Source organism: Caretta caretta, chromosome 1 (genome assembly GCF_965140235.1).
Source record: "Caretta caretta isolate rCarCar2 chromosome 1, rCarCar1.hap1, whole genome shotgun sequence".
In the NCBI taxonomy this organism is placed as follows: domain Eukaryota; kingdom Metazoa; phylum Chordata; order Testudines; family Cheloniidae; genus Caretta; species Caretta caretta.
Window position 1 is genome coordinate 50,307,546 of NC_134206.1, and position 26,287 is coordinate 50,333,832.

The 26,287-nt window shown below is 42.5% G+C and overlaps 1 protein-coding gene across 3 annotated transcripts in view; it reads right to left on the reverse strand.

The window, feature by feature from the left end:
- Positions 1 to 26,287, reverse strand: part of LOC125635615 (putative tRNA methyltransferase 9B) — an 88,622-nt gene that overhangs the window by 26,909 nt on the left and 35,426 nt on the right. For 2 of the 3 annotated variants that reach the window (XM_048847512.2, XM_048847528.2), the window contains exons 2-4: positions 22,527 to 22,679; positions 11,872 to 12,068; positions 8,412 to 8,585 (exon numbers count right to left, since the gene is read on the reverse strand). In XM_048847512.2, coding sequence (XP_048703469.2) covers positions 8,412 to 8,585; positions 11,872 to 12,025 — 328 coding nt within the window. In that variant the 5' untranslated portion in view covers positions 12,026 to 12,068; positions 22,527 to 22,679. The remainder of the gene's footprint in view (positions 1 to 8,411; positions 8,586 to 11,871; positions 12,069 to 22,526; positions 22,680 to 26,287) is intronic. The other variant, XM_048847518.2, reaches the window with a different exon arrangement.

Below are 26,287 nucleotides of genomic sequence, written 5' to 3' on the forward strand. Positions count from 1 at the left end.
TTCAGTCCTGCCTCGAATACCAGGGGGAGGGATCGCTCAGTGGGTTGAGCGTTGGCCTGCTAAACCCAGGGTTTTGAGTTCAATCCTTGAGGGGGCCATTCTATGTGACAGTTGTTTTTGTTTCTCCTTGATGTAAAGCCACCCCCTTTGTTGATTTTAATTCCCTGTACGCCAACTCTGTAAGCCATGTCGTCAGTCGCCCCTCCCTCCGTCAGAGCAACGGCAGACAATCATTCCGCGCCTTTTTTCTGTGCGGACGCCATACCATGGCAAGCATGGAGCCCGCTCAGATCACTTTGGCAATTAGGAGCACATTAAACACCACAAGCATTATCCAGCAGTATATGTAGCACCGGAACCTGGCAAAGTGAAACCGGGCGAGTAGGCAGCGCGGTGACCAGAGTGATGAGGACATGGACACAGACTTCTCTCAAAGAACGGGCCCTGGCAATGTGGGCATCATGGCGCTAATGGGGGGGGGGGTTCATGCTGTGGAATGCCGATTCTGGGCCCGGGAAACAAGCATAGACTGGTGGGACCGCATACTGTTGCGGGTCTGGGATGATTCCCAGTGGCTGCGAAACTTTCACATGCGTAAGGGCACTTTCATGGAACTTTGTGACTTGCTTTCCCCTGCCCCTTTGTGACTTGCTTTTCCCCTTTTCTGAAGCGCCAGAATACCAAGATGAGAGCAGCCCTCACAGTTGAGAAGCGACTGGCAATAGCCCTGTGGAAGCTTGCAACGCCAGACAGCTACCGGTCAGTCGGGAATCAATTTGGAGTGGGCAAATCTACTGTGGGGGCTGCTGTGATGCAACTAGCCAACGCAATCAAAGATCTACTGATATCAAGGGTAGTGACCCCTGAGAAATGTGCACGTCATAATGGATGGCTTTGCTGCAATGGGATTCCCTAACTGTGGTGGGGCCACAGACAGAACCCATATCCCTATCTGGAGCACCAAGCCGGCGAGTACATAAACCTCAAGGGGTACTTTTCCATAGTGCTGCAAGCATTGGTGGATCACAAGGGACGTTTCACCAACATCAACATGGGATGGCCGGGAAAGGTACATGACACTTGCATCTTCAGGAACTCTGGTCTGTTTCAAAAGCTGCAGGAAGGGACCTTATTCCCAGACCAGAAAATAACCGTTGGGGATGTTGAAATGCCTATAGTTATCCTTGGGGTCCCAGCCTACCCCTCAATGCCATGGCTCATGAAGACATACACAGGCAGCCTGGACAGTAGTCAGGAGCTGTTCAACTACAGGCTGAGCAAGTGCAGAATGGTGGTAGAATGTGCATTTGGACGTTTTAACAGCGCGCTGGGGCAGTTTACTGACTCGCTTAGACCTCAGCGAAACCAATATTCCCACTGTTATTACTGCTTGCTGTGCACTCCACAATATCTGTGAGAGCAAGGGGGAGACGTTTATGGCAGGGTGGGAGGTTGAGGCAAATCGCCTGGCTGCTGGTTACGTGCAGCCAGACACCAGGGCGGTTAGAAGAGCACAGGAGGGTGTGGTGCGCATCAGAGAAGCTTTGAAAACCAGTTTCGTGACTACGGTGTGAAAGTTCTGTTTGTTTCTCCTTGATTAACCCCCCCACACTTCCTTGGTTCACTCTACTTCCCTGTAAGCTAACCACCCTCCCCTCCTCCCTTCGATCACCGCTTGCAGAGGCAATAAAGTCATTGTTGCTTCACATTCATGCATTCTTTATTAATTCATCACACAAATAGGGGGATAACTGTCAAGGTAGCTCGGGAGGGGTGGTGGAGGAGGGAAGGACAAGGCCACACAGCACTTTGAAAGTTTAAAACTTATTGAATGCCAGCCTTCTATTGCTTGGGCAATCCTCTGGGGTGGAGTGGCTGGGTGGCCAGAGGCCCCTCCACCGCGTTCTTGGGCGTCTGGGTGTGGAGGCTCTGGAACTTGGGGAGGAGGGTGGTTGGTTACACAGGGGCTGTGGTGGCAGTCTGTGCTCCAGCTGCCTTTCCGGCAGCTCAACCATACGCTGGAGCATATTAGTTTGATCCTCCAGCAGCATCAGCATTGACTCCTGCCTCCTCTCATCATGCTGCCGCCACCTTTCAGCTTCAGGCCGCAACTCACTCTCTTCAGCCCGCCACCTCTCCTCGCGTTCATTTTGTGCTTTTCTGCACTGTGACATTGTCTGCCTCCACGCAATTGTCTTTGCTCTGTCAATGTGGGAGGACAGCATGAGCTCAGAGAACATTTCATCATGAGTGTGTTTTTTTCGCCTTCTAATCTTCGCTAGCCTCCGGGAAGGAGAAGATCCTGTGATCCTTGAAACACATGCAGCTGGTGGAGAAAAAAAAAAAAGGGACAGTGGTATTTAAAAAGACACATTTTCTAGAATAATTGGTACACTCTTTCATGGTAAACTTTGCTGTTAACATTACATACATAGCACATGTGCTTTCATTACAAGGTTGCATTTTGCCTCCCCCCACCGTGTGGCGAGCCCCTCATCCCTCCCACCTCCCCGTGGCTAACAGCAGGGAACATTTTTGTTCAGCTACAGGCAAACAGCCCAGCAGGAATGGGCACCTCTGAATGTCCCCTTAAGAAAAGCACCCTATTTCAACCAGGTGACCATGAATGATATCGCTCTCCTGAGGATAACACAGAGAGATAAAGAACGGATGTTGTTTGAACGCAAGCAAACATATACTGCAATGCTTTGTTCTGCAATGATTCCCGACTACCTGCTACTGGCCTGGCGTGGTAAAGTGTTCTGCCATGGTGGACGGAATAAGGCTGCCCTCCCCAGAAACCTTTTGCAAAGGCTTTGGGAGTACATCCAAGAGAGCTTTATGGAGATGTCCCTGGAGGATTTCCGCTCCATCCCCAGACACGTTAACAGACTTTTCCAGTAGCTGTACTGGCAGCGAATGCCAGGGCAAATCAATCATTAAACACACTTGCTTTTAAACCACGTATACTATTTTAAAAAGGTACACTCACCAGAGGTCCCTTCTCTGCCTGGCGGATCCGGGAGGCAGCCTTGGGTGGGTTCGGGGGATACTGGCTCCAGGTCCAGGGTGAGAAACAGTTCCTGGCTGTCAGGAAAACCAGTTTCTCCGTTTGCTTGCTGTGAGCGATCTTCCTCGTCCCCAAAACCTGCTTCCGTGTTGCCTCCCTCTCCACTGATGGAGTCAAAGCACATGGTTGGGGTAGTGGTGGCTGAACCCCCTAAAATGGCATGCAGCTCATCACAGAAGTGGCATAGTTGGGGCTCTGACCCGGTGGGGCCGTTTGTCTCTCTGGTTTTCTGGTAGGCTTGCCTCAGCTCCTTAAGTTTCACACGGCACTGCTTCGGGTCCCTGTTATGGCCTCTGTCCTTCACGCCCTGGGAGATTTTGACAAATGTTTTGGCATTTCAAAAACTGGAACGGAGTTCTGATAGCACGGATTCCTCTCCCCATATAGCAATCAGATTCCGTACCTCCCGTTCGGTCCATGCTGGAGCTCTTTTGCGATTCTGGGACTCCATCATGGTCACCTCTGCTGATGAGCTCTGCACTCACCTGCAGCTTGCCATGCTGACCAAACATGAAATGAGATTCAAAAGTATGCAGGCCTTTTCCTCTCTACCTGGCAGGTGCATCTGAGTTGAGAGTGCTGTCCAGAGTGGTCACAATGGAGCACTCTGGGATAGCTCATGGAGGCCAATACCGTCGAATTGCGTCCACACTACCCCAAATTCGACCCGGCAAGGCCAATTTCAGCACTAATCCCCTTGTCGGGGGTGGAGTAAAGAAATAGATTTTAAGAGCCCTTTAAGTCGAAAAAAAGGGCTTTGTCGTGTGGACGGGTGCAGGGTTAAATCGATTTAACGCTGCTAAATTCGACCTAAAGTCCTAGTGTAGATCAGGGCTAAGCTTGGTAAGTTAGGTATTAGTTTGCATTTTACCTTTTATTTCTTTGTAACCAATTCTGACTTTTATGCCTCATTACTTGTAATCACTTAAAATCTATATTTCTGTAGTTAAACTTGTTTTATTGTTTTATCTACACCAGTGTGTGTTTGGATTAAAGTGTTTGTTATCTGAAATTAAGTTTCCCAATGGGGGGCATGGATCAGCGTTCAAGTCGAACTCCCCATCAGTACCCAGCCCAAGCCAGGGAAACTAATGATCCAACCAGTGGACCAAATTCGGTGATGGATAAGGCACGTTGCACATATGCTAAGAAGATTTAAGATCACATGGTTTGTGCATAGCATTTTCAATTACTGAGATGACATACTTTCTATGAGCTTGTACTGCACAGAAGGAAACAGCTGGGCAGTACAAGACGCATATTTCTGGGGACAAGTCTAGGACTAAGAATTTGCTGGTGTCATTCTCCAATATAATTCAGGAATGGCTACCTGAAGCACCCTTGCAGTATAGTTGGGAGTAGTTTGCATGTTAGAAGCTGTGTGTGTGTGTGTGTGTGTGTGTGTGAGCGAGCAAGGCCAGGAGCGGTTGCTTTAACAGTGAGGAAATGTAAAAGGCACCCCAGACTGGAGAACTGATAGGAACAGCTATTCAACAGTCCAGATTGTACCCTGGGGAATGTCACAATGGCCCAGTGTGGCCATTCTTATGTTCATAAAGAGCATGATCTCACTAGGATAGAGATAAAGCCATTTTGAAACAGCTATAGATATGCCAAGTGGATTTAGACAGTATTAATAATTCCTTAACAGAAGGGGAGATACATGAGCGCCAATCCTACTGTCGTTGAAGTCAATGGCAAACCTCCATGTGATTTCAATGGGACAGGGTTGGCACTGTGATGCATACAATCATAAAAAAACCCACCAGTATGTGTGACTGTGATCAAGGGGCTGGTTTCTGTCAGTGAAGATTTTTAAACTAGAATAAAATTATATTATGAGTAAATGGGGAAAATGTACAAGATACCTTTCCAAATGCAGGCAAAGAACTGTGGAAGATTTGTCTGTTAGGAGTTAAGCATTTTAAAGGAATCTATTTAGATCTACTTTATGCTTATAAGTCTTGCTAGTGTAGCTTTACTGCAAAACCCTCTGAATATAGATGCAGCTTGTACTAATCAAAAAGCGCTTTTGCTGGTGTAGGTTATACCAGTTCCCTGAGCAAAATAAGCTATAGTGGCAAACGCACTTTTATGCTAGTGTATCTGCATCTACATTAGGGCTTCTATTGGCATAGAAATGTGGCAAAAAATTAGTTACTTCTAATCAACATTGCCATGCTGGCAAAAGTTTCTAGTCTAGTCCTGGCCTTAGCATTGCTGAAGGACCTTATTCCCGTCGCTCAACAATCTCCTGGAAGATAGGGAATGCAAATGGTTACCATCACCTCTGGTGTGTATCTATCTTCAGAAGATTATGTGGTGACAAATAGGACTCGGAGATGGGGGGGAGGGCTATCTGCAGTATTGCCAAAACCCACTGCTCATAATAAATAAATAAAAATGAGTCAGGTCCAAAACCCATGAGATTGGCTTATAAATCATGAGATTGAAATAAGAAGACTGGAGTTCTTTTTATTTGCCTTTTGGTTTTTGATCCTTTAAAGTGCACGTTTTTAAGCTTTTCTCAGCAACCATGTGGGCTAGAAGCTTCTTTTTTTTAAAAAAAAAAGTTACAACCAGAAGCTGAGATTCTCACATAATCCTATTACTCCAAGAACTTGAGCTTTGAGAAAAACTCTGTACAGAAGACAAAGCTGTCTCGGGGGTTGGCCCTAGACTGTGGAATAAACTTCCATGGGAACTAAGGAACATTACAAACCTCACCACCTTCTGCTCTAAGTGCAAGCCACATGTCGGTGACCTTGCATTCTCTAACAAACATAACGTAATGTGCATGTGTTAACATTACACATGCACACACACAAAAATTTCCAAAGAAAAACACCCCACTGCACACACAAGCAACACACACTTCTCCAACTGAGGAAAGGATGAGAGAACAAACATGTTACAATGTGTCGTCATGTTGCTTAATAAACTAGTGGAAGGTGCTCAGATACTTGAGTGATGAGCATGAATACCTCACAGAACAGAACACTGTATCTAGTATGATAATGAACTCTGGAAGCTCCTCTGAACTTCGAAGAACTTGACATGGATCTGGGATTTGAAAACCAGAGTCCAAAGAGGCTAAAAGAAAGACTTTCTGAGACAGGGAGTGGAAGCTGTCAGCCTAATCAGTGATTGATTTAAAGAGATGTAAGATATTCACATTTAATTGTGCTTTAATGAAACTAAGTGTGTCTCATCTTGTTTAATTTATAGGAAAAGTAAATCTTCCTCTGCTAAGCAAACAATATCTTTTGTTTTAGTTCCACTATTTCTCTATTTTTAATCAACCCTGTTTTTACTATGATTATTTGACTTGTGGACAGTTGGTTAAGTAATTTCCTGAAGATTGCCCCAAAGATAGGAGAGCCCCATAGCTTCTAAGGAGAAGTAGTGAAGGATATAGAAGTTTCTGCCGCCTCACTCTTACTTGATGTCTCAGTTACAGGAGAAAGGACAGACGTCCTCTCCCATTACGGAGAGCTGAAAAGGGTAGAGGAACAAAATAAAAGAAGCCTTAAGAGCAGAGAGGAGACAGGAGTTGGTGGTGATGCAGGTGACTACAGCAGGTTATGAAAAGATGGAAGACTGGTGATTATTTTAAAATTTCACAATATATTGTAGTGACTGATATTTGTCAAGTATTGAACAGCTAGCTATTTCATGCAATTTACAAATTCGACTGAGAAATTAACGTTACCACAACTTCACCCAAAACCCTGGATAAACGTACAAAGCCATCAGTGCCATCTTTCCAGTGGGTTCCCTTATCATGTGCACCTTCCTGCATATAGAAACATGCAGCTTGTAATTACCTGATCTGAATGTACAAATACGGGGTTTCCACATGTCCAAAAGGGTTCCACCTTCTGACAAACTAAAAAGAAAGATAACTCTGCCCCTGCCTCCCTACCAAGCCCTGCAAGCATCTTAAGAGTTCAACAACAGGAAAAAATGGTAAGTTTTGGGTCTCAATCCTTCATTTGCTAGTAAATTGGCAGCACCTCTCACTACTGTGGCTGAATGAATGCTGGCCCTGCAACTCAGGGCCCACATAAACCTGTTTTACCAGTGTCAAGGTTCCTTCCCCACTCTGAACTCTAGGGTACAGATGTGGGGACCTGCATGAAAAACCCCCTAAGCTTATTTTTACCAGCTTAGGTTAAAACTTCCCCAAGTTACAAACTATTTTGCCTTTTGTCCCTGGACTTTATTGCTGCCACCACCAAGCGTCTAACAAATATAACAGGGAAAGAGCCCACTTGGGAACGTCTTTTCCCCGAAAATCCCCCCAAGCCCTACACCCCCTTTCCTGGGGAAGGCTTGATAACAATCCTCACCAATTTGCGTATGAGAACACAGACCCAAACCCTTGGATCTTAAGAACAATGAAAAAGCAATCAGGTTCTTAAAAGAATTTTAATTAAAGAAAAAGTAAAAGAATCACCTCTGTAAAATCAGGATGGTAAATACCTTACAGGGTAATCAGATTCAAAACATAGAGAATCCCTCTAGGCTAAACCTTAAGTTACAAAAGGACACAAAAAGAGGAATACACATTCCATTCAGCACAGCTTATTTTAATCAGCCATTTAAACAAAACAGAATCTAATGCATATCTAACTAGATTGCTTACTGACTTTTTACAGGAGTTCTGACCTGCATTCCTGCTCTGGTCCCGGCAAAAGCAACACACAGACAGAGAGAACCCTTTGTTTCCTTCCCCTCCAGTATCTTGTCTCCTCATTGGTCATTTTGGTCAGGTGCCAGCGAGGTTGTCTTAACTTCTTAACCCTTTACAGGTGAAAGGGTTTTTCCTCTGGCCAGGAGGGATTTAAAGGTGTTTACCCTTCCCTTTATATTTATGACAACCAGAGACTCCTTTGCTGGCTCCTGAGTGGCTTTTCATCATATTTTCCTGTGGGCAGGTGGTCAGCATTTCATATTTGTACCACTGGGAAAAGCCCAAATAGGACCTGATGAAGTGGGCTGTAGCCCACGAAAGCTTATGCTCAAATATATTTGTTAGTCTCTAAGGTGCCACGAGTACTCCTGTTCTTTTTGTGGATACAGACTAACACAACTGCTACTCTGAAACCTACCCTAGCAAGTTACTAACAGCACTGCAAGCCCCCTTTTTGCATTGGCAAACTGAGGAGTGGTTTCCAGTGGTGTAACTAGATGGGTGGACCAAGGAAATATGCACCAAAGTCTTGTGTTGCCCTCTGCCAAAATACTTGGCAGAGACTGTGAAGCCAGCCTAAAAGCTCCAAACAGGATTATCCTTTGAAATTTTGGCCAACAGAAATTGCCAATGTACAAAACTTACCAGCAATGGATAAGACAGCATCAAAACACTCATTCCGATATGGCAGGCACAGACTATGACACACCATTACTTCATGGCCATCATTTCGTGCTGACTCCACCAAAGGGAAGCAGTAATCACAGCCCAGCTTATAGGTTTGAGAATTGATATGAAGGTATTTGCCATTTCCACAGCCTGAAGTAGTAAAATAAAGAGGAGAAAAGAGTGTCTTTCAGTTTCTATAAGCAAGAGAATATTCTCCTGACATGAGCAATGAAATGTGCCAGTGTCTGACCTCAATAATTTGAGATTCTCTGCCCATTTAAAAAAAAAAAAAACCAAGATGACATTATAGTGGAATTTATTGTGGCTTGTGATCATTTTAGCACAATGAGCACAGACTGTTCCTATCTGTCAAACAGTGGGCTCTTTGCTGTGTGACGTTAAGTGATGAGATGGGTTTGCTAAAGAGCATTTATCTTGGCTTTCTCGTGGCATACAGAATCAATAACATTTATGTTATGACGCTATTACACTTCTGCTTGTAAAAGACCAAAAATACTGTATTAAAGCATCATATGGCAGCAGCACAGCCTTGAATTATTCCTGTGTATTCAAACAAACAGACAAATTAGAAGGCTAAATAATTAAATCACTATCAGACCAAGCTGTTAAACCCATTGTTTCCTTGTTATCTGCTGCTAATTGCTGTTGCCATGACAACTGGAACTTTCTTTGTCTGATATCTCCCTGCAGTTTCTTCTTCATAACTGTATGCTTCTGATGTAGAGATGTACAGCCTTCCCACACTACAATAATTCTGTGTTGAAATAATATAACAAAACTTTCAACTTAAACTATTTTACTGCTAACATTTTCATCTGGGGCTCAGGTATCTGAATCCTTATACTATTAAGTCTGATAGTTTGAAAAAATCTAAGAAGTTACCAAATGTGACTTCTCACCTCTTGCTTGAATGACTGTCATTGAAATCACAGATCAAATTAAGAAAAGGGAGTGAAGTGCCTTGGGTTAATATAATAGCCTTTCACTTCTGGAGACCTCAGTTCAAATCCTCTTTATTTCACAGACAAAATTCAATTTGATGGTTCATAATGCTATGTATTTGTTCACGTAAAAGGATGAGGCCTATTTTATAGTGCCCTCCTCCGACCAGACCAGGCTTTGCTCTTGCTGAGTCAGCTCACTCCCTGGATTAATTCTGTCTGAGCTCTCTCAATTAATCCAAAGAAGCAGTTTCCAGCAGGGTTAGTTGATTTATTTTAAGTGTTTTTAAAAAAATCAAAAAACGTTGCAGACTCTTCCTTCAAAGTCTGTGGAGACCAAGTAGTCCTTTTCCCCAAGTTTGTCCCGCACACCAGTAACTTCAGTAACCAACATTTCCCGGCTCTTACCTCGGAGGCTTAGCAAAATAAAAAGACCCTACTGTATCTCCCTTCTGTCCATGTGGTTCCTGGAGCAATTCTTCTGTGTAATAGCTCCCATAGCAGTCTACTGAGGGCATAGCCCTTGGTCCCTCAGCTTTCTGGAGGTTGTTGCAATCCTCTTCTCCATTTCCTTCTGCCCTCTTTTTCCAAGAGTGAGTTAATTAAATTCCAACTCTTTCTCAGGTGCAGCAGGTGGGGCTAATCAGCCAGCCAGTCACAGGTCTCTGGCCCCAGAGGAACGGTATCCCTTATGTTTTCACAGTTCACAATACACTAAAACCCACTATGAAATTAGCTCAATCATTCATGAGAACACTCAGAAATAACAGAGACACGTAAAGCAGAAAGCCCAGTGTACGCACACAGAGCAATGTAGAGAAGTCTGTGTAACATCAGACATTACATGTTTGGCCCAAGCCATTGTTATTGATATTTCACTTTCATTAACACCCTAAGAATTGAAAGGAAAAAAAGAAAGGGTCTGGAGAGATGATTTTAGCAAACTGAAAAAGGAGTAGAGAAGCTATTTATTTTTAGTTTGAATCCAGCACAGGTCATGAGCTGGCCATATCAGACTCCTGTTTGGTGGTCAACGTGAAATCCTTCCATGGTCTTAGTTCAGTTTCTAATGGGGAGGTGTCCATATCACTGTTAGCATCCTTGTAGATAATGTTACTTATTAAAGAATGAAGGAGGACAGTGGAAAAATACCAGCTGGCCAGCACCTGTTGTCCCTGCAGGCATGGAAGCACATTGGCACGGCAGTATAGGGAAAATTGCCCTGGCACGGTCCATGCTTTAACTTTAGAAAAATTGAAAATGTCAAATTCCAGAGTTATTTATACTATATATTAAACTTTTCATATCCACTAACATCTTAAAATAAAAAAGGGAAAATTATTTGCAACATTATTCAGCTATTTAGTCCTTTCATACTTTCCTTTAATAGTGGTGACAGGACATTCACCTCCCAAGTGCCTCCTTATGGCTGGGTGTGATACTGCAGGCCTTTCCAGCCTCTGGTGCTTTCAGTAGGGTGTCAGCCTTTCTTTGTAGGTCTTCAGAGGCTAAGCTCTCTGGCCAACTTACACAGTCAAATGGATGAGCCCCTTTTGGGATAGCAAGAGTTCAACACACTGCCTGCCTTCAGCAGGGTCTTCAGCCCCATCTCTGGGCCCTTTAAATCCTGCCCTGCCTTTGGGATTCTAAGCCTTGTCCCCTTCTTGAGTCTTAGATCACTTCACCAGTGGGAGAATCAGGGCCCACGCACTATTCCAGGTCCCAACCCAGAGACACTATCAACAGCAGTTGCCTCCAGTTCACTGCTGCTAGCCTGGCCCTTTTCCCACATAGCCCCTTTTTCTTCACTCTTACCTAAGGGCTGAATTTCTCAGATCTTCTTCCTTCTCACCAAATGCAAATGCTACCACAAACCATCCTCTGGTTCTCTCAAGCTCCTGTGACCAGGAAGAAGCATCCTTCCTTGCTCTTTTGGTCCTATTGACCTGCTAAGGCCCTGTAGTTCCTTTTAGCTGAGACTGCTGGGCTGAGATTGGCTGCTTCTGTGCAGCCTCTCTAGGCAGGCCTGAAGGACCCATCTTCACTACTCCTTTCTTGGGGCAGAGTATGGTAGAACCGTGGGCCCTCCAGCGAGGGGACACAAAGGCCTGGTACACTCCTTCACAAGTAGGTAATGGGAAAAGTTGCACAGCCACATGGCTTGTACATATGTATGGATGGCTCTGGAAGCAGGTCCATTACAGAAGAAAGAGGGAGAGCAGGCAGCAGGAGGCAAATTTGATAGGCAGCCAGGCTATGATGATTAAAAGTGTACCTGCCAGCTCCAAAACACACTCATTTGCAGATGAGCACTCATTTCAAACCCTGCAGCCTAAGGCAAGGTGACTCTGACCATGCCAAAAAGTACTGCTTAATACAGAGAAGAGGCATGCCTGGCTTTGATCACTATCAACACTAAAAAAATAATAATAGTTTTTTTTAAAACAGTTGTCATACTCAGGGACTCAACTTACCAATATCAGCAATCAGGCTGCCTGGTTCCTGATCTGAAAGGAACTGTTGTACCTTTGGCCAAGCCTTGTAGCGTGCATCATGGAAGTGAGGAGCAATTTTCTCATACACTCTATGGACGTGGTCCTTCTCCAACTGGCTTGCCTCCTTCTCCATCACAAAAAGGCTACACTAACTCATTGAACCCAGTGCAACAGTCCTAAAGAAGCGGAAAGGGAAAAACAAACAAACAAACAAAGTCATCTCAGAAACCTGTGTGGTCTCATTTTCTAAAATACAACCATAAAATTTTAGTGGTATTATGCAGTTAGTTTTGAATCTCCATTTACAACTTGGGATGAGTTATCATCATAAACAAAGAGAAAAAACTGGGATTTTTAAGGCAAAAAGCATGGTTTAATCTGTGTTGCTTTCTGACGTTATACAACATTGTATGATATAAATAAGTGTTTCACACTCAAGACCTGTCCTCATGACTAAGACTTGCTAATTTTGCGTCCAATTCAGCAACACTTACTCACATTTTTCCTGGGAGAATTCTGCACCAAAAAATTTTTAAAAAATCTGTAAACAAATATTTCAAATTTCTTCAAAATTCAACATATTTTATTTGTCAAAATAACACAATATAATCACACCAGTTTCAATTATTTTAGTAATTTATTTCAAAATATCTGTCAGCAAGTATGTATGTAACAATACAGACAACAAAAAAGTTTCAGGAATTTTTTTTTGACAAACAGATTTCTTTACTAGGCATATATTAATACAGAACTGAGTAATAATTCACTTAAACTACAGTACAGAACCGTATTTCCCGCACCCCTCAGAAGCGGTGCAAAGGATTGGGGTAGTCAGGGATAACAGAGGAGCTGAGGGAGAGGGAAGTAATTGCTGGGAAGGAGCCAGGGTATGAACTTGAAGGGTTGTTGGGTATGTGTGGGAAAAGCATGGAACAGGTTTTTTGGGGGGGTGGGGAAGGATTGTTAGGGAGCGTCCCCATGCAGACCCTGGCTGACCCCTAGCCTCTCCCATTCGGTCAGGCACATCTGCCCCTGTCACCGTGTGTCTCTGGGCCCCCACTCAGCCATTCTCTTACCCCCTGTAGCTCTCCACACACGTACCCCGCCCATGTGGCCCTGCATCTCTACTCCCATTCAGCAACTACCCCAGTCTGTTCTCCCCCACTAGCCCTTATGAGCCCCTGTCTAACCCCCCAGCAGCCTCACGCTGTCTCTCTCTCCATAGACTCCATCTTCTGACCTGGCCCGACAGGCACTGTGAAGAAGGCAAGCTCTTCCTTTTCCCTATCATAGCTGGGGCTTAGCAGGAGCTGCTGCTCTGTTCTAGTGCCACAGCACCCTCTGGTGAGCAAATCGTGGAACTTCAGCAACTTTTCAGCAGAAGCTATTTTCTGCAAAAAATATTTAAAATATGCATGGCACATGAAATGTGTGTGCACAGTGGTGCAGAATTCCCCCAGAAGTATCCCATGGTGTAAACAATACTTTAACAGGACGATCCAGCATAATTTCAAGGTCAGAAACAGTGGCAAAATCAGGGCCATCGCCATTAAGAAAATCCTTTAATAACATCATTGCTGAACTACAATCCCTGCATGCTGATGGAAGTCATTACAACCACCAGAGGAGACACCCACAGCCAATTCTAGTACACTCTGCACTTCTGAGCCACAGCAATCCATCCTTTTGTCACCTTTAGATTGGATTACTATGCCTTGACCTAGAACAGTGGTTCTCAACCAGGGGTACACAGTAAAATTTAAAAAAAAAAAAAATTGTTCTGATGCTCATAAAGCACCCCGCCCATATCAGAGGAATGTCCCTAACGAGTGTTAAAACCACCAAGGTTATAAAGTAGAGACACCCAGGCACTAGGAAATTAGGGACGATAGAGAGAGAGAGACTCAATAAATGGTAAAATAAGCTCTAACCAGTGTTTTTATGTTGACCATCTGCATAAACTGAGAAGGTCACAACTAATAATTTGTTATAATCTGGGCATGAAAGATAAAATGTAAAAAAAACTTGGGCAGAAAGAAGGACACATAGGTGCCAGTATGTAATTGGTTAAAATTTTTATTTAGGAGTGTGGGATAATGTGATTGTTTTACACACATAATGTAAATGAAAAACAATGCTCTTTGGGAACCATTTCCGGACAACAGTGCAACATCAAGCTGCTGGAACTCTGACCCCTCTACGTGACCGGGATGTGTAGAGGCATCACTGGGAACCCCCAGATGAGTGGATCCTGACTGGTCATCAGATGAAATTTGTCTGTATATAGGGAGTGGTGAGGATAAGGTATTTGTTGGTGTATATATATATATATTTATTTGTGTGTGTTGATAACAAATAGAGGTTTAGAGCACAACTGTGTAAGGCTCTTTCCAAGGAAAAGTTTCCACAGACCCATAGAGTATAGGCAGGGTGCCATAAATTGACCAGGTCACGCCTTGAGCTCTCGGTAGGGTATAGGCGGGGTGCCCTAAATTAAGTGGGTAACATACTGTTCAACATATTCATAAGTGATCTGGAAAAAGGGATGAACAGTGAGGTGGCAAAGTTTGCAGATGATAGAAAATTACTTAAGATAGTGAAGTCCAAAGCAGATTGCAAAGAGTTACAAAGGGATCTCACAAAACTGGGTGAATGGGCAACAAAATGGCAGATGAAATTCAATGTTGATAAATGCAAAGTAATGCACACTGGAAAACATAATCCCAACCACATATACAAAAGGATGAGGTCTAAATTAGCTGATATCACTCAAGAAAGAGATCTTGGAGTTATTGTGGATAGTTCTCCGAAAATAGCTGCTCATTGTGCAGTGGCAGTCAAAAAAGCTAACAATGTTAGGAACCATTAGGAAAGGGATAGATAATAAGAGTAAATAACATAATGCCATTATATAAAGCCATGGCACCCCACACCTTGACTACTGCATGCAGTTCTGGTCACCCCATCTCAAAAAAAGATATATTAGAGTTGGGAAAGTTACAGAGAAGGGCAACAAAAATGACTAAGGATATGGAACAGTTTCATATGAGGAGAAACTGAAAGGACTAGGGCTGTTCATCTTTAAAAAAAAAAAAAGAGACAACTAAAAAGGGGGATGCGATACAGGTCTATATAATCATGAAAGGTGTGGTGGAAAAAGTGAATAGGGAAATCTTATTTACCCCTTCACATAACACAAGAAGTCACCCAATGAAATTAACAGGCAGCAGGTTTAAAACAAACAAAAGGAAATACTTCTTCACAACGCACAACCGGTGGAGCTCGTTGCCAGGGGATGTTGTGAAGGACAAAAAGTGTAATCTGGTTCAAAAAAAGAACTAGATGATTTCATGGAGGACAGGTCCATTAATGGCTATTAGCCAAAATGGTCAGGGATGCAACATATGCTCTAGTTGTCCCTATGCCTCTGATTGCCAGATACTGGGATGGATCACTCAGTAATTGCCCTGTTCTATTGATACCCTCTTAAACATCTAGCATTGGCCACTGCTGGAAGACAGGATACTGGGCAAGATGGACTATTAGTGTGACCCAGTATAGCTATTTTTATGTTCCCAAGAAAATGTCTTAAAGCATAGGAGTGGGGTGGAGAAGTGGTTTCCCATTGTGGAAGACCATTATTGTTCTTTTTAATGTAAGTGATGGTGTCTAGATAATGCAATGATGACTACCTTAGAAATGCATATACAAAGAAACAGAGAAATAGTAATGACCATTAGTTGTCTTTCTTTAGTCTTTCTTACACAGCAATATGTTCCTCTTTGGCTGTTACAGAGGCTTAAGATCACCATCCTGTAAGCACGTATATAGGTACTTAATTCTGCATGTGAGAGTAATCTTGCTGAATGTGAATTCAATGGGACTATTCATGGGCCTAAAATTAAATCACATGCATTAGTGTATGTAAGGAGCTTTGGACGAGAAGGGCTTTTTAATTACTATTATTACTCTTCATAATAACCAAACTGCTATAGGAGCTTGTAGAAAAAAAAAATGCCTTCAGAAAAATGCAGAATGAAATAGTTGAAATGCTCTGCTGGGGGTAATTTCAAGGGGAAGATGATGTACTGTCAAATGTATTGAGAGAGAAATAAAAAGGGAAACTGTTCCTTGAAGAACCTGCAACATCATTTCAAAGGTTTGCTATCGGTTTATTACACAGGAGGAAATAACTTGTAGACTGATACCAACCAAAGGGAGTGATGGAAAGGTATTGTTTATTTTATGTTTAAAAGCAGGAGTTTAAGTTTTCAAGTTTGCACCTGCTAAGCACACCTTACTTTCAAACGATGAACGTCCTAAGACTTGTTCCCTATTTGAGACACATTAAAACAAACAAATATACAATAATACAAAAAAAAAAAAATAGGTACGTGACAGGTAAAAGTGAGAAACAAAGTTTTACTTTAGATGTTAAAAAAAAAAGCAAGAAATTTCAAAATAATTTAACAAGTATTCCGTGTAAAGATGCTCTCTCCTCTGGAATAAGAAAAGGAAAATTAGAGGAAAATGTAATAGGAATTATGAGTACTTACCAGCTGGAAGAAAGAAAGAAGCAGCATCTAATTAGAGAATAGCCACTTTAGGACTGTGGCTGCTTGTCTCTGCCAAATGTAAAGGCCCAATCCAGAAAGGCATTCTGGGAATAAAGTTCCTGTACGTGGGGAGAACTAGTAGGAACTAAGCAGTCACTAAGCAAGAGGCAGCTTCTGTGGTGTATATATTATGTAATATCAATTATATTTGGACTGTATGCTGTTCATAAGCAGGGCTTTTGAGAATGTAAATACTTTATTTAGTACACAAACCATTACCTAATACAAAATAAAATATGCTCCTCTGAAGGACTGGGTGAAAAGTAAAATTAAGAGGCACACAGCACCAGTTCACCTTGATCATTTGTCTCATAAAATTGTGCCAAATTTAGCAAAAGATTATTGAAAATGAGATTAAATTGGTGCTTATCAAACAATTTAAGATTAATTATAAGCGGCTGTCTTCATATGTGATTATTTCTTACTTATGTATGTTTTATGAAACCTATGACTGTCCTCATGAGATGAAAGCCCCCAAAAGCCTGAGTTACCTCACTTTGTTTGGGGAACTAGGACAGAAACGCCAATTCACCAGCTGACCAATCCACTCAGCTATAATGCAGTCCTGCCCCATCCCAGTGTGGGGAGGTTGTAGTTGGACTTCTGGATCTAGAGCAGAATTTGTTCCTGTGTGTGCTGCAATTTCTATTTTTCTGAAATTAGTAATAATAATTAGTAATAATAATCTCATACTAAACTGGGAGGAGTGGTAGATACGCTGGAGGGGAGGGATAGGATACAGAAGGACCTAGACAAATTGGAGGATTGGGCCAAAAGAAATCTGATGAGGTTCAATAAGGATAAGTGCAGGGTCCTGCACTTAGGACGGAAGAACCCAATGCACAGCTACAGACTAGGGACCGAATGGCTAGGCAGCAGTTCTGCGGAAAAGGACCTAGGGGTGACAGTGGACGAGAAGCTGGATATGAGTCAGCAGTGTGCCCTTGTTGCCAAGAAGGCCAATGGCATTTTGGGATGTATAAGTAGGGGCATAGCCAGCAGATCGAGGGACGTGATCGTTCCCCTCTATTCGACATTGGTGAGGCCTCATCTGGAGTACTGTGTCCAGTTTTGGGCCCCACACTTCAAGAAGGATGTGGATAAATTGGAGAGAGTCCAGCGAAGGGCAACAAAAATGATTAGGGGTCTGGAACACATGAGTTATGAGGAGAGGCTGAGGGAGCTGGGATTGTTTAGCCTGCAGAAGAGAAGAATGAGGGGGGATTTGATAGCTGCTTTCAACTACCTGAAAGGGGGTTCCAAAGAGGATGGCTCTAGACTGTTCTCAATGGTAGCAGATGACAGAACGAGGAGTAATGGTCTCAAGCTGCAGTGGGGGAGGTTTAGATTGGATATTAGGAAAAACTTTTTCACTAAGAGGGTGGTGAAACACTGGAATGCGTTACCTAGGGAGGTGGTAGAATCTCCTTCCTTAGAGGTTTTTAAGGTCAGGCTTGACAAAGCCCTGGCTGGGATGATTTAACTGGGAATTGGTCCTGCTTCGAGCAGGGGGTTGGACTAGATGACCTTCTGGGGTCCCTTCCAACCCTTATATTCTATGATTCTATGAAAGATTTCTTGAAATTATTTTTAAATAAAATGGTAGGATTTTTTCTTTTTGATCTTAATCAAGAAATAATTCTCCACTTTGGGTAGAGGTCAATGACGTCAATTTGACTAGCTAAACTATGACAATGTGGGCTGTAAAGGCTTGGATTGTTAATGTAAGGGGGCTTCCTTCTGATACAGGGCCTCTTTTAGAGAAACATCTTCCACTGACAGAGATTTTCCAAATGTAATGATTTTCCAAATTTTATAAAATGCCAATTCTTATTTGCCTCAGAGCTACCTGTGAGGGCTCTCTGTCCCCTCCAGATTATAAAATTATTAGTTAATTGAAATTCTTATCACTATTTGAATGCTTGTGGTTATGGAGATAGTTCCAGGAGTGAATGTTGTCAAGGATGGTGCAAATCTTGGGCAAGATCTTGACCTTCAGCTCAAGAGCACTTAGTACAAATCAGAATGGGGAGGTGCAAAGGTAGCCTAAAGAGAGGTAGTCAACAGGCGGACTGTGGGCCAAATCCAGACTGCCAGATGCTTTTCAATGGACCCTGAAATGTTTTTATTTACTTATTATTATTTTATAATAATTATTATTTTCTCTGGAGTCTGGACTTGACTATACCTTCACCAAGAAATATGGACCTTGGCAAAAAATAATTGACTATCCCTGAAGCCACCATTACACTTTACCTCCCACCCGAGGGCTACTCTGCACTGGTCCACCCCTCCTCCAAGAGAAGTTTGGAACAGCCTGCAGAATCTTACGAGACCTGGCTGCCTAAGGTCTCAACAAAGCACTCTGGCAACAGGACACAGAGACGCCTTCCCCCGTGTGCTGACTAGAGAGGTGGCATAAGAGCAGCTGCTAGTCAGCTACACAGGGGAAATTTCCAACAGCAGGTAAATTTGTTTTTAGGGTAGCTTTGTACCAGCAGAATGGTGCAAAGCTGGCCTAATGCACTTAAAAAACCAGCCCAACATCTCTGACATAGCTATTTTACTACTTTGTGAGAGAAGGTGACAATCTTTTTTGCTCTCCATTAAATAGGTATTATTACCTTGAGCATTTTTAGGACTGTTTATTTTTTCTCCTTATCTTGTACCTGTACCAGCAATGTTCTTGTCTTAAAAATGATAATATAAGTGTAAAAATATGCTTGTACAAAGATGACTGTAGTTAAAAAAAAAAAGAGGGGCATCATGTGGCTGGCACTAAGCAAACAGGGTCAGGTTTTGCCTCTCCTTCCAACAGAAAGAGGGCTGGGCTGGTGGCAGATCCTCAAAATCTGGTACCAAGCTTGGTTGTTCACTTCTTGGGTCAGCAGGGCCCCCCAAACTCAGCCTCTTTGAGGATGGGTATTAACACACATCTCTCTCCCTAGTGGTCCCAGTGCAGGAACAGTTTCTTTCCAAATATGATTCATATATTCAGAGCGGGGGGAGGAATAGCTCAGTGGTTTGAGCATTGGCCTGCTAAACCCAGGGTTGTGAGTTCAATCCTTGAGGGGGCCATTTAGGGATCTGGGGCAAAAATTGGGGATTGGTCCTGCTTTGAGCAAGGGATTGGACAAGATGACCTCCTGAGATCCCTTCCAACCCTGATATTCTATGATTCTATTCTACCCTGAAAGATTTCTGAGGTCTGTATGTGGTTTGTCACCTCTGTTGGTATATGTGGGCTTCTGTTTTGGGGGGTTTATTAATTTCATTTTTTGCAATTTTTGAGTTTTATGTAGATGTCCAAAAATTGGGAGATTTGGGGACTCTCTCTTTGTATATATTGTAAGAAATAATCTCTTTGTAATGTTCTGTAGTGCATTTTAACATTGTACTGTTTCAAACAGCATTATATTACAGTGTACTAGGGAGCCAATAGTGCAGGATATGTATAGTCCAATTTATGTGCAATGCATTCATGTACTTTAGAAATCAAACCCCGTAGTCCTCATTACTGCACAAGTCCTTAGGTACAAGTAACCATTTCTGGTGTCCCCCCCTCACCCCCGCCTATGTTAATTTTATGATCACCAATTTTATTATCATTATCATCATCAGGGGGGTTTTATGGGCGTTTAATGGTTAAAACTTAAAACAGAAACCCTAATTTTATTTAACTACAATTATGACAAAAATTGGATGGCCTGCCCAATTCATTTGTCATCGAAAGAGAATTTTTATAAAACACACAATGGCAGCCGCCATTGGTAATTAACAAGCCTATATAACCCTTGCCTGCCTGATCCAGAAACCTAACCAGCAGAGGGACTTGTATAATTCAACTTCACTTTGAGACACTGCAACAAATCTTAGTGTTTCCGAGAAAGCTGATGCTATTCTGGACATATAGATCATAACAAATGTGAACAAAAAACAAACCAACCCCCAGTAGGCAGAGAAAATATAATATAGTCTTTCAAACCATTCTGCAAATCCCTCTTCAGTAAATCCATGCAGAGTGCAGGGTAGAAACATGCCAAAGTGCCAAATAGTCAGTACAATACCACATTTTGAATCTGTAGGACAGCTAAGAAAGTATGAGTATTAATACCAAGTAAATGGACATAAAAATGAATACCCAGATTATAGCAGACTCTGACATTGCTGGATAGCAGCATGCCAAATGGCATATAAATTTTAAACAAGGCAACTACTGCAGAGGCTTGGTGGCACCATCATCCAACTAAATAAGCCCCCCAAAATGCACTTCCATCAGAACAAGCTGTGAGCCTGACCTGCAGCATTTCTGTGAAATTACAAAATCAAATTCTTTGTCATGCAAAACCCCAAGTGCCTAAATTAAACTCTGCACAGTGGTACACCGCTTTTTAGAAAGTCAAGTTCCAGCTATTTGAGACACTGACAAATTTGTTTGCAATAAGTGTTTTCATTAATAGTTTTAGCTTTAAGAAGTAATTTCATAATCTCTTTTGATGGTACAGAACCTTATATAGCAACACATTAAAGAGATGGACAGGAAAATAGGGGGCACCTCCATACACTCCTACAATTTATTTACATGATCAAATGTGTATACAAAGCCATAGAATGATCAAGCTTGAGATTCTTTTATTTTTATCCTATACAACAGTGAGACATGTCAGAGTGAAACAGTAATTGGATTATCTTGGATTGAATGCTATAGTGCTACTTTGTGCTATTATAAAATGGGCATGTTTATACAAATGAAAAACTAAAAATAATAAACTGTATTTCATAAGAATTTTGCACTTTTTCTTCCACAGTTCTTTTTTAAAAAAAATCTCTCTTTACATGCTGCATTATGGCCAAACCCTCCGACACCCTCCCCCCGCCCACCCCTCTCCCATCAAGCCTGAAGCATTGAAAGGGGATTGTGCTGCTAGGAACAAAGAAAGGAAGTCGTTTTCAGCTTCATACTTAAGCATTTATGCATGCAATTTCCATTAACCACACCAATATTTACACTCATAATCTGCATTTTGCATAGCTGAAGTATACCTGAAAGATTAAAGTTTATAAGAAATTTCAATAACCAGAGAACCCACATTTACATTTTCAGTGTTTTGAGGGGGGAAAAAATCTTTAGAGGGAAGAAAATATAAGATGAGCCTCTGATCACTGAAGACTGAGTCTTTTTATAGATTGCAGTATTGTTGTAGCTGTGTTGGTCCAATAAGAGATATTAATAGCCCACCTTGTCTCTCTTTGCATAGATGCAAACACAGTGAGTCAATTTAGTAAAATAGTATGTGACATGATTGGCATCCTTTGAATTGTCTGAGACATATACAAAAATGCTTTGAAATAGTTGTTAGTATAGAACCCTGTATTTAAAAAACAAAACAAAAACCTATGTACAAAAGTAGGCTGACCAGATTATCAAGAAACTAAACATGGTGAATTTTTCATATTCTGAGCTCTCTGTTTAGTGAGATGACTAATGCAATCTGCATTTCCGAGGGTTCTTCAATACATGACATTTTCAGATAGAAATGTGGACCCAACACTCCTCATAGCAATCATTCAGATAAATCAAGGATTACAAACCAGTTTGTTCTGTGACTTGTGCAAGGGGGTGAAAGTGCCCACGCCATCACTACAACAATATAAAATTAACATGACACACATTCAATGGATTAAAAGATGGCTAACTAATAGGTCTCAAATAGTAGCTGTAAACAGGGACGCATCATCAAGCGGGTGTGTTTCCAGTGGGGTCCCGCAAGGCTCAATTCTTGGCCCTATGCTATTTAACATTTTTTATCAATGACCTGGAAGAAAACAAAATCATCACTGATAAAGTTTGTAGATTACACAAAAACTGTGGGAGTGGTAAATAATGAGGAGGCCAAGTCTCTGATACAGAGTGATCTGGATTGCTTGGTAAATTAGGCACAAGCAAACAATTTGCATTTTAATACAGCTAAATCTAAATGTATATATCTAGGATCAAAGAATGTAGGTCATACTTACAAAACAGTAATGTGTACTACATAAATCCTTATACTTTCCATTTCTGGTTTAGCTGCTTAGATTTGGCATGTTTTTCTTTTCTTCTTCTGCCCTCCCCACAGGCGCTGGTATTGTAGGAAGGCTTTTGAGCAAAGGTGGATTTTGCAATGGGACCTGAAATCAGTAAGGGATTAGGCTCATTTGGATGTCATCCAGCAGAAGGTCCCACAGATGAGGATCTTTAGCTGAAAATGCTCTTCCTCTGGCTCATGAAAGTTTCAGTCCAGGCCTTAATTGCTTCATCCTTCCTGATGAACACAGCTGCCTTGGTGGACAATAGATGGGTTCCAAGATAGTTGTGTTGATACCATATCCTGCCCTGCCGTATGTGACATGGATGTGTGTTTTGAGAGGTTATGCAAACCTAGCTGGGACCTAAGTTCCTTCTAAGCTGCACGGCCACGCAGCAGGCTATCAAGGGCCGCACAGGAAGGGAGAGGCACCCGCCCCCCATCCTGGCCCAGCCCAGGCGAAGCTGCCATGGCTGGGGAGAGGTACCCCTCCCACAGCCTGGCCTAGCCCTACTGGAGCTGCTGCGTCTCAGGAGAAGAGCCTCTCCCCCAACCGCGAGCTGCTGCAGCAAGAGAGGGCTGTGGGAATTCCTCTCTCTCCCTGCTGCCCCAGGACAGCCTGCACCACAGACCCCTCACCCCCAGCTGGAGCCCTCACCCCCCCCAACCTCCTGCTCCAACCCTGATCCCCCTCCCGCATCCCAATCCCCTCATCCCCGGCCCCACCCCAGAGCCCACACCCCCACCGCACCCCAACCCTCTGCCCCACCCAGAGTCCCCTCCCACAGACTGTCCAAACCCGTTGGCCCCAGCTCCACCACATCACCTCCATATTGGTGCACACAACAAAACTCATTCCGCACATGGACATAAAAATTAGAGGGAACATTGGCTGGGACATGATCCTGAAAGGTGCTGCCTTCCATCACATCTAACTGAGTGCAACAGGAGCAGAGGAGTAGTAGACCCAAACAGGATCAGGCACCTAGTTCACAATGAGGCATTGCCAGTGTCGACAACAGTCTACCCCTGTGGAAATGTCTGTGCAACACCTCAATATTACAAGCAGACACATAAAAGGGAAATGATGACAGAGTGGGCGACACATAGGTAGGGGCCTGTCAAGGCTGAATCCCCACTCTGCCACTTCGAGTACAGAAGGTGGGGGCCCGCAAGGATTCTAAAATATTAATACTTGCGATTCCAGGCTTATATTAAACTCCCAAGGCTACAGCTTTTCTCTAATCTTGGCTTGGTGAACGCTGTCAGCACCCAAATGCATAAAACCCCCTTTGACCCAGATGGAGCACTTGGGAATTCCTCCCTGTGGGATACTCTCAGCCCTTTCACCTTAGCACAGAGGAGATCCACAAGCCAAAATAAAGAAATAAACCTGATCGCGTTTATCTAAACATTCCCTATCCAAATGATTCCTTCTAGGTATGGAAGACAATTTTTCATACCTGGTTCAAACCTTACACAGCATTCCTGCTTATAGCATTGCTGCTCCATGCCCCTGCAGCCCAGAGAGAACAACAGACAAAAGGAAAGTTTGTTTCCCAATTTTAAAAAGTTCTAACCCACGCATTGGCTCTTTTAGTCAGATGCCCATTATTATTATTATTTTTAAAACCTGGGGGACTTTTTAACCCTTTACAGGTAAAGCAAGTAGAAAACAGCTACCAAGAGGGATTTTACAGCTAACTGGCTGGCTGGGTGTCCACCAAAGGGAGCTACCCCCCTTTATTTATCAGAGGGCTACGGCCAGACTGATTACTGTTGGATTGTGGCCCTCTCACTTGGGTTCAGAGCAGCTGTAAGGAAAGAAAAAAAAGTTGCCCCTAATTCATGCAGAAGTAACTAAAGCTGCTTCCTGGAGGCAGATGGCAGCGAACAAGAGGAGAAAACATTGCCAGCTGCCCAGGTAAGCAGCTTCCTCTCCCACACCCATGCAGCACACTTCAACAACTGCACATGCAGGATCAGGGCCTTCCTTTGTTGATACAGCTTTGTTCTTGTTCTACTACTACAAACAAATACCGTTTAATGTTCTTGTTAATCCACCCCATATGTGTGATGATATGGCACCTCTAACAAATCTAGCTGTGTCTTTTGGATACAAGAGATTTATAATGCTATTGGATCATCCCCAATCTCATCTGTGTTTTCTGATCTCTGTTTGATCACAGCTGTTATTCTGGAGACAGCAGCAGCAACTCCATAGTGAAGGCTGCACTGAGATCATACTTACTGGAGCATGTAGGAGTAAGGTCAAATAAGCTGCCCACTCCCTAGCTACCCCCCTGATTCTTACTCTACCCATGGGTGGATGACAGGGGCTCCTTGCCTGATATTTTCCCTGTGAGCAGGTGGGCAGAAAGGAAATGGACCTTCCTCGCTAAACTAACAAAACAACCAGTTTAAAAAGGGCATCTCTATAATAAAAGGGTTTGCACAACTTTAGTCAAACCAAGTGCTGTATTTTATTTGTGACAGTTGCTACTTTTGTAATGCAACAGCTCATTTGTTTGCTTCTGAAATAAAATGTTTTAAATAAACACGTCACTACATGCTTTATTTGATTACACAGCTTTCAAAAGCATATAGTAAATGGAAACTCAAAGCAGGTACAAAACAGCAATTAAGATTAGCAGTAATGAAATAGAAGTTGATAACCTGACGTCTAAATTATGTTTAAATTGTCATAAAAACATAAGCTAGTCTAAAAATGAAACCATTGCCCATCTTAATATATCTTTTGTAAAACAGCTCCATAACAGAAGGTTCTCTTGCTACGTCTGCTCTCTATCTGCTAGAATATTGATTTATACCATACACACTAAAAGTAAAGTCGAGCAGGTAGCCAAGGGGCAGCAAAGATCAGTATGCCTAGTTGACAACAGACAAAACGGGGAGGGAGGGAAGAAAAGTGTATGAAGAAATATATAAACAAGATGAACAGGAAAATGCCTGGAAGATGAAAGATGGGAAATCTAATATATGTAAGGACTGAAAAGAGAAAGTTCAGCAGCTTAGAAAAAAATAAATCTTAGAGGTGAAATCCTGGTCCCATTAAAGTCAATGGCAAAATTCCCATTAACTTCAATAGGGACAGGATTTCACTTAATTCATTTACTTAATTAGGATCTGATTCTACCACCTTTCTTGATGCCCAGTAATAATGGGACTACTTATAGAATAAGTTACAAACCAGTGATATTCAGACATCAGAGGTTCAGGAGCCAAATTTGCAATCAACATTACCCAAAAGAGGCACAGCAGTGTGAATTTACCATAGTACAATTCATATTTAAACAGCATGACAGGGGAAATATTTAGTTATATATATAAAAAACTAAATATTTCCCATCATGCTGTTTAAATATATATATACATACACATATACACACACACAATTCTCAGAGCAAATAAGTTAACTTAACCAACTAAGTTATCAACTTGCACTAATAACATAGTAAAAGCATCTTTATTGATTAATAATTAAAGCACAGTGTTTTAACAACATGTGTTGTAAAAAGCTGCAGGAGACACATTAAAGAACCACTTGCGGCTCGTGCACTGCAGTCTGGGAGTAACACTGATCTAACTTAAGGGTGGCAGAATCAGGTCCTCAACTGGTTTATAGAACACTTATCTCACAACAGTGTCTGGGACAATGTACATAATAAACCAAAAAGTTATATCAAACTA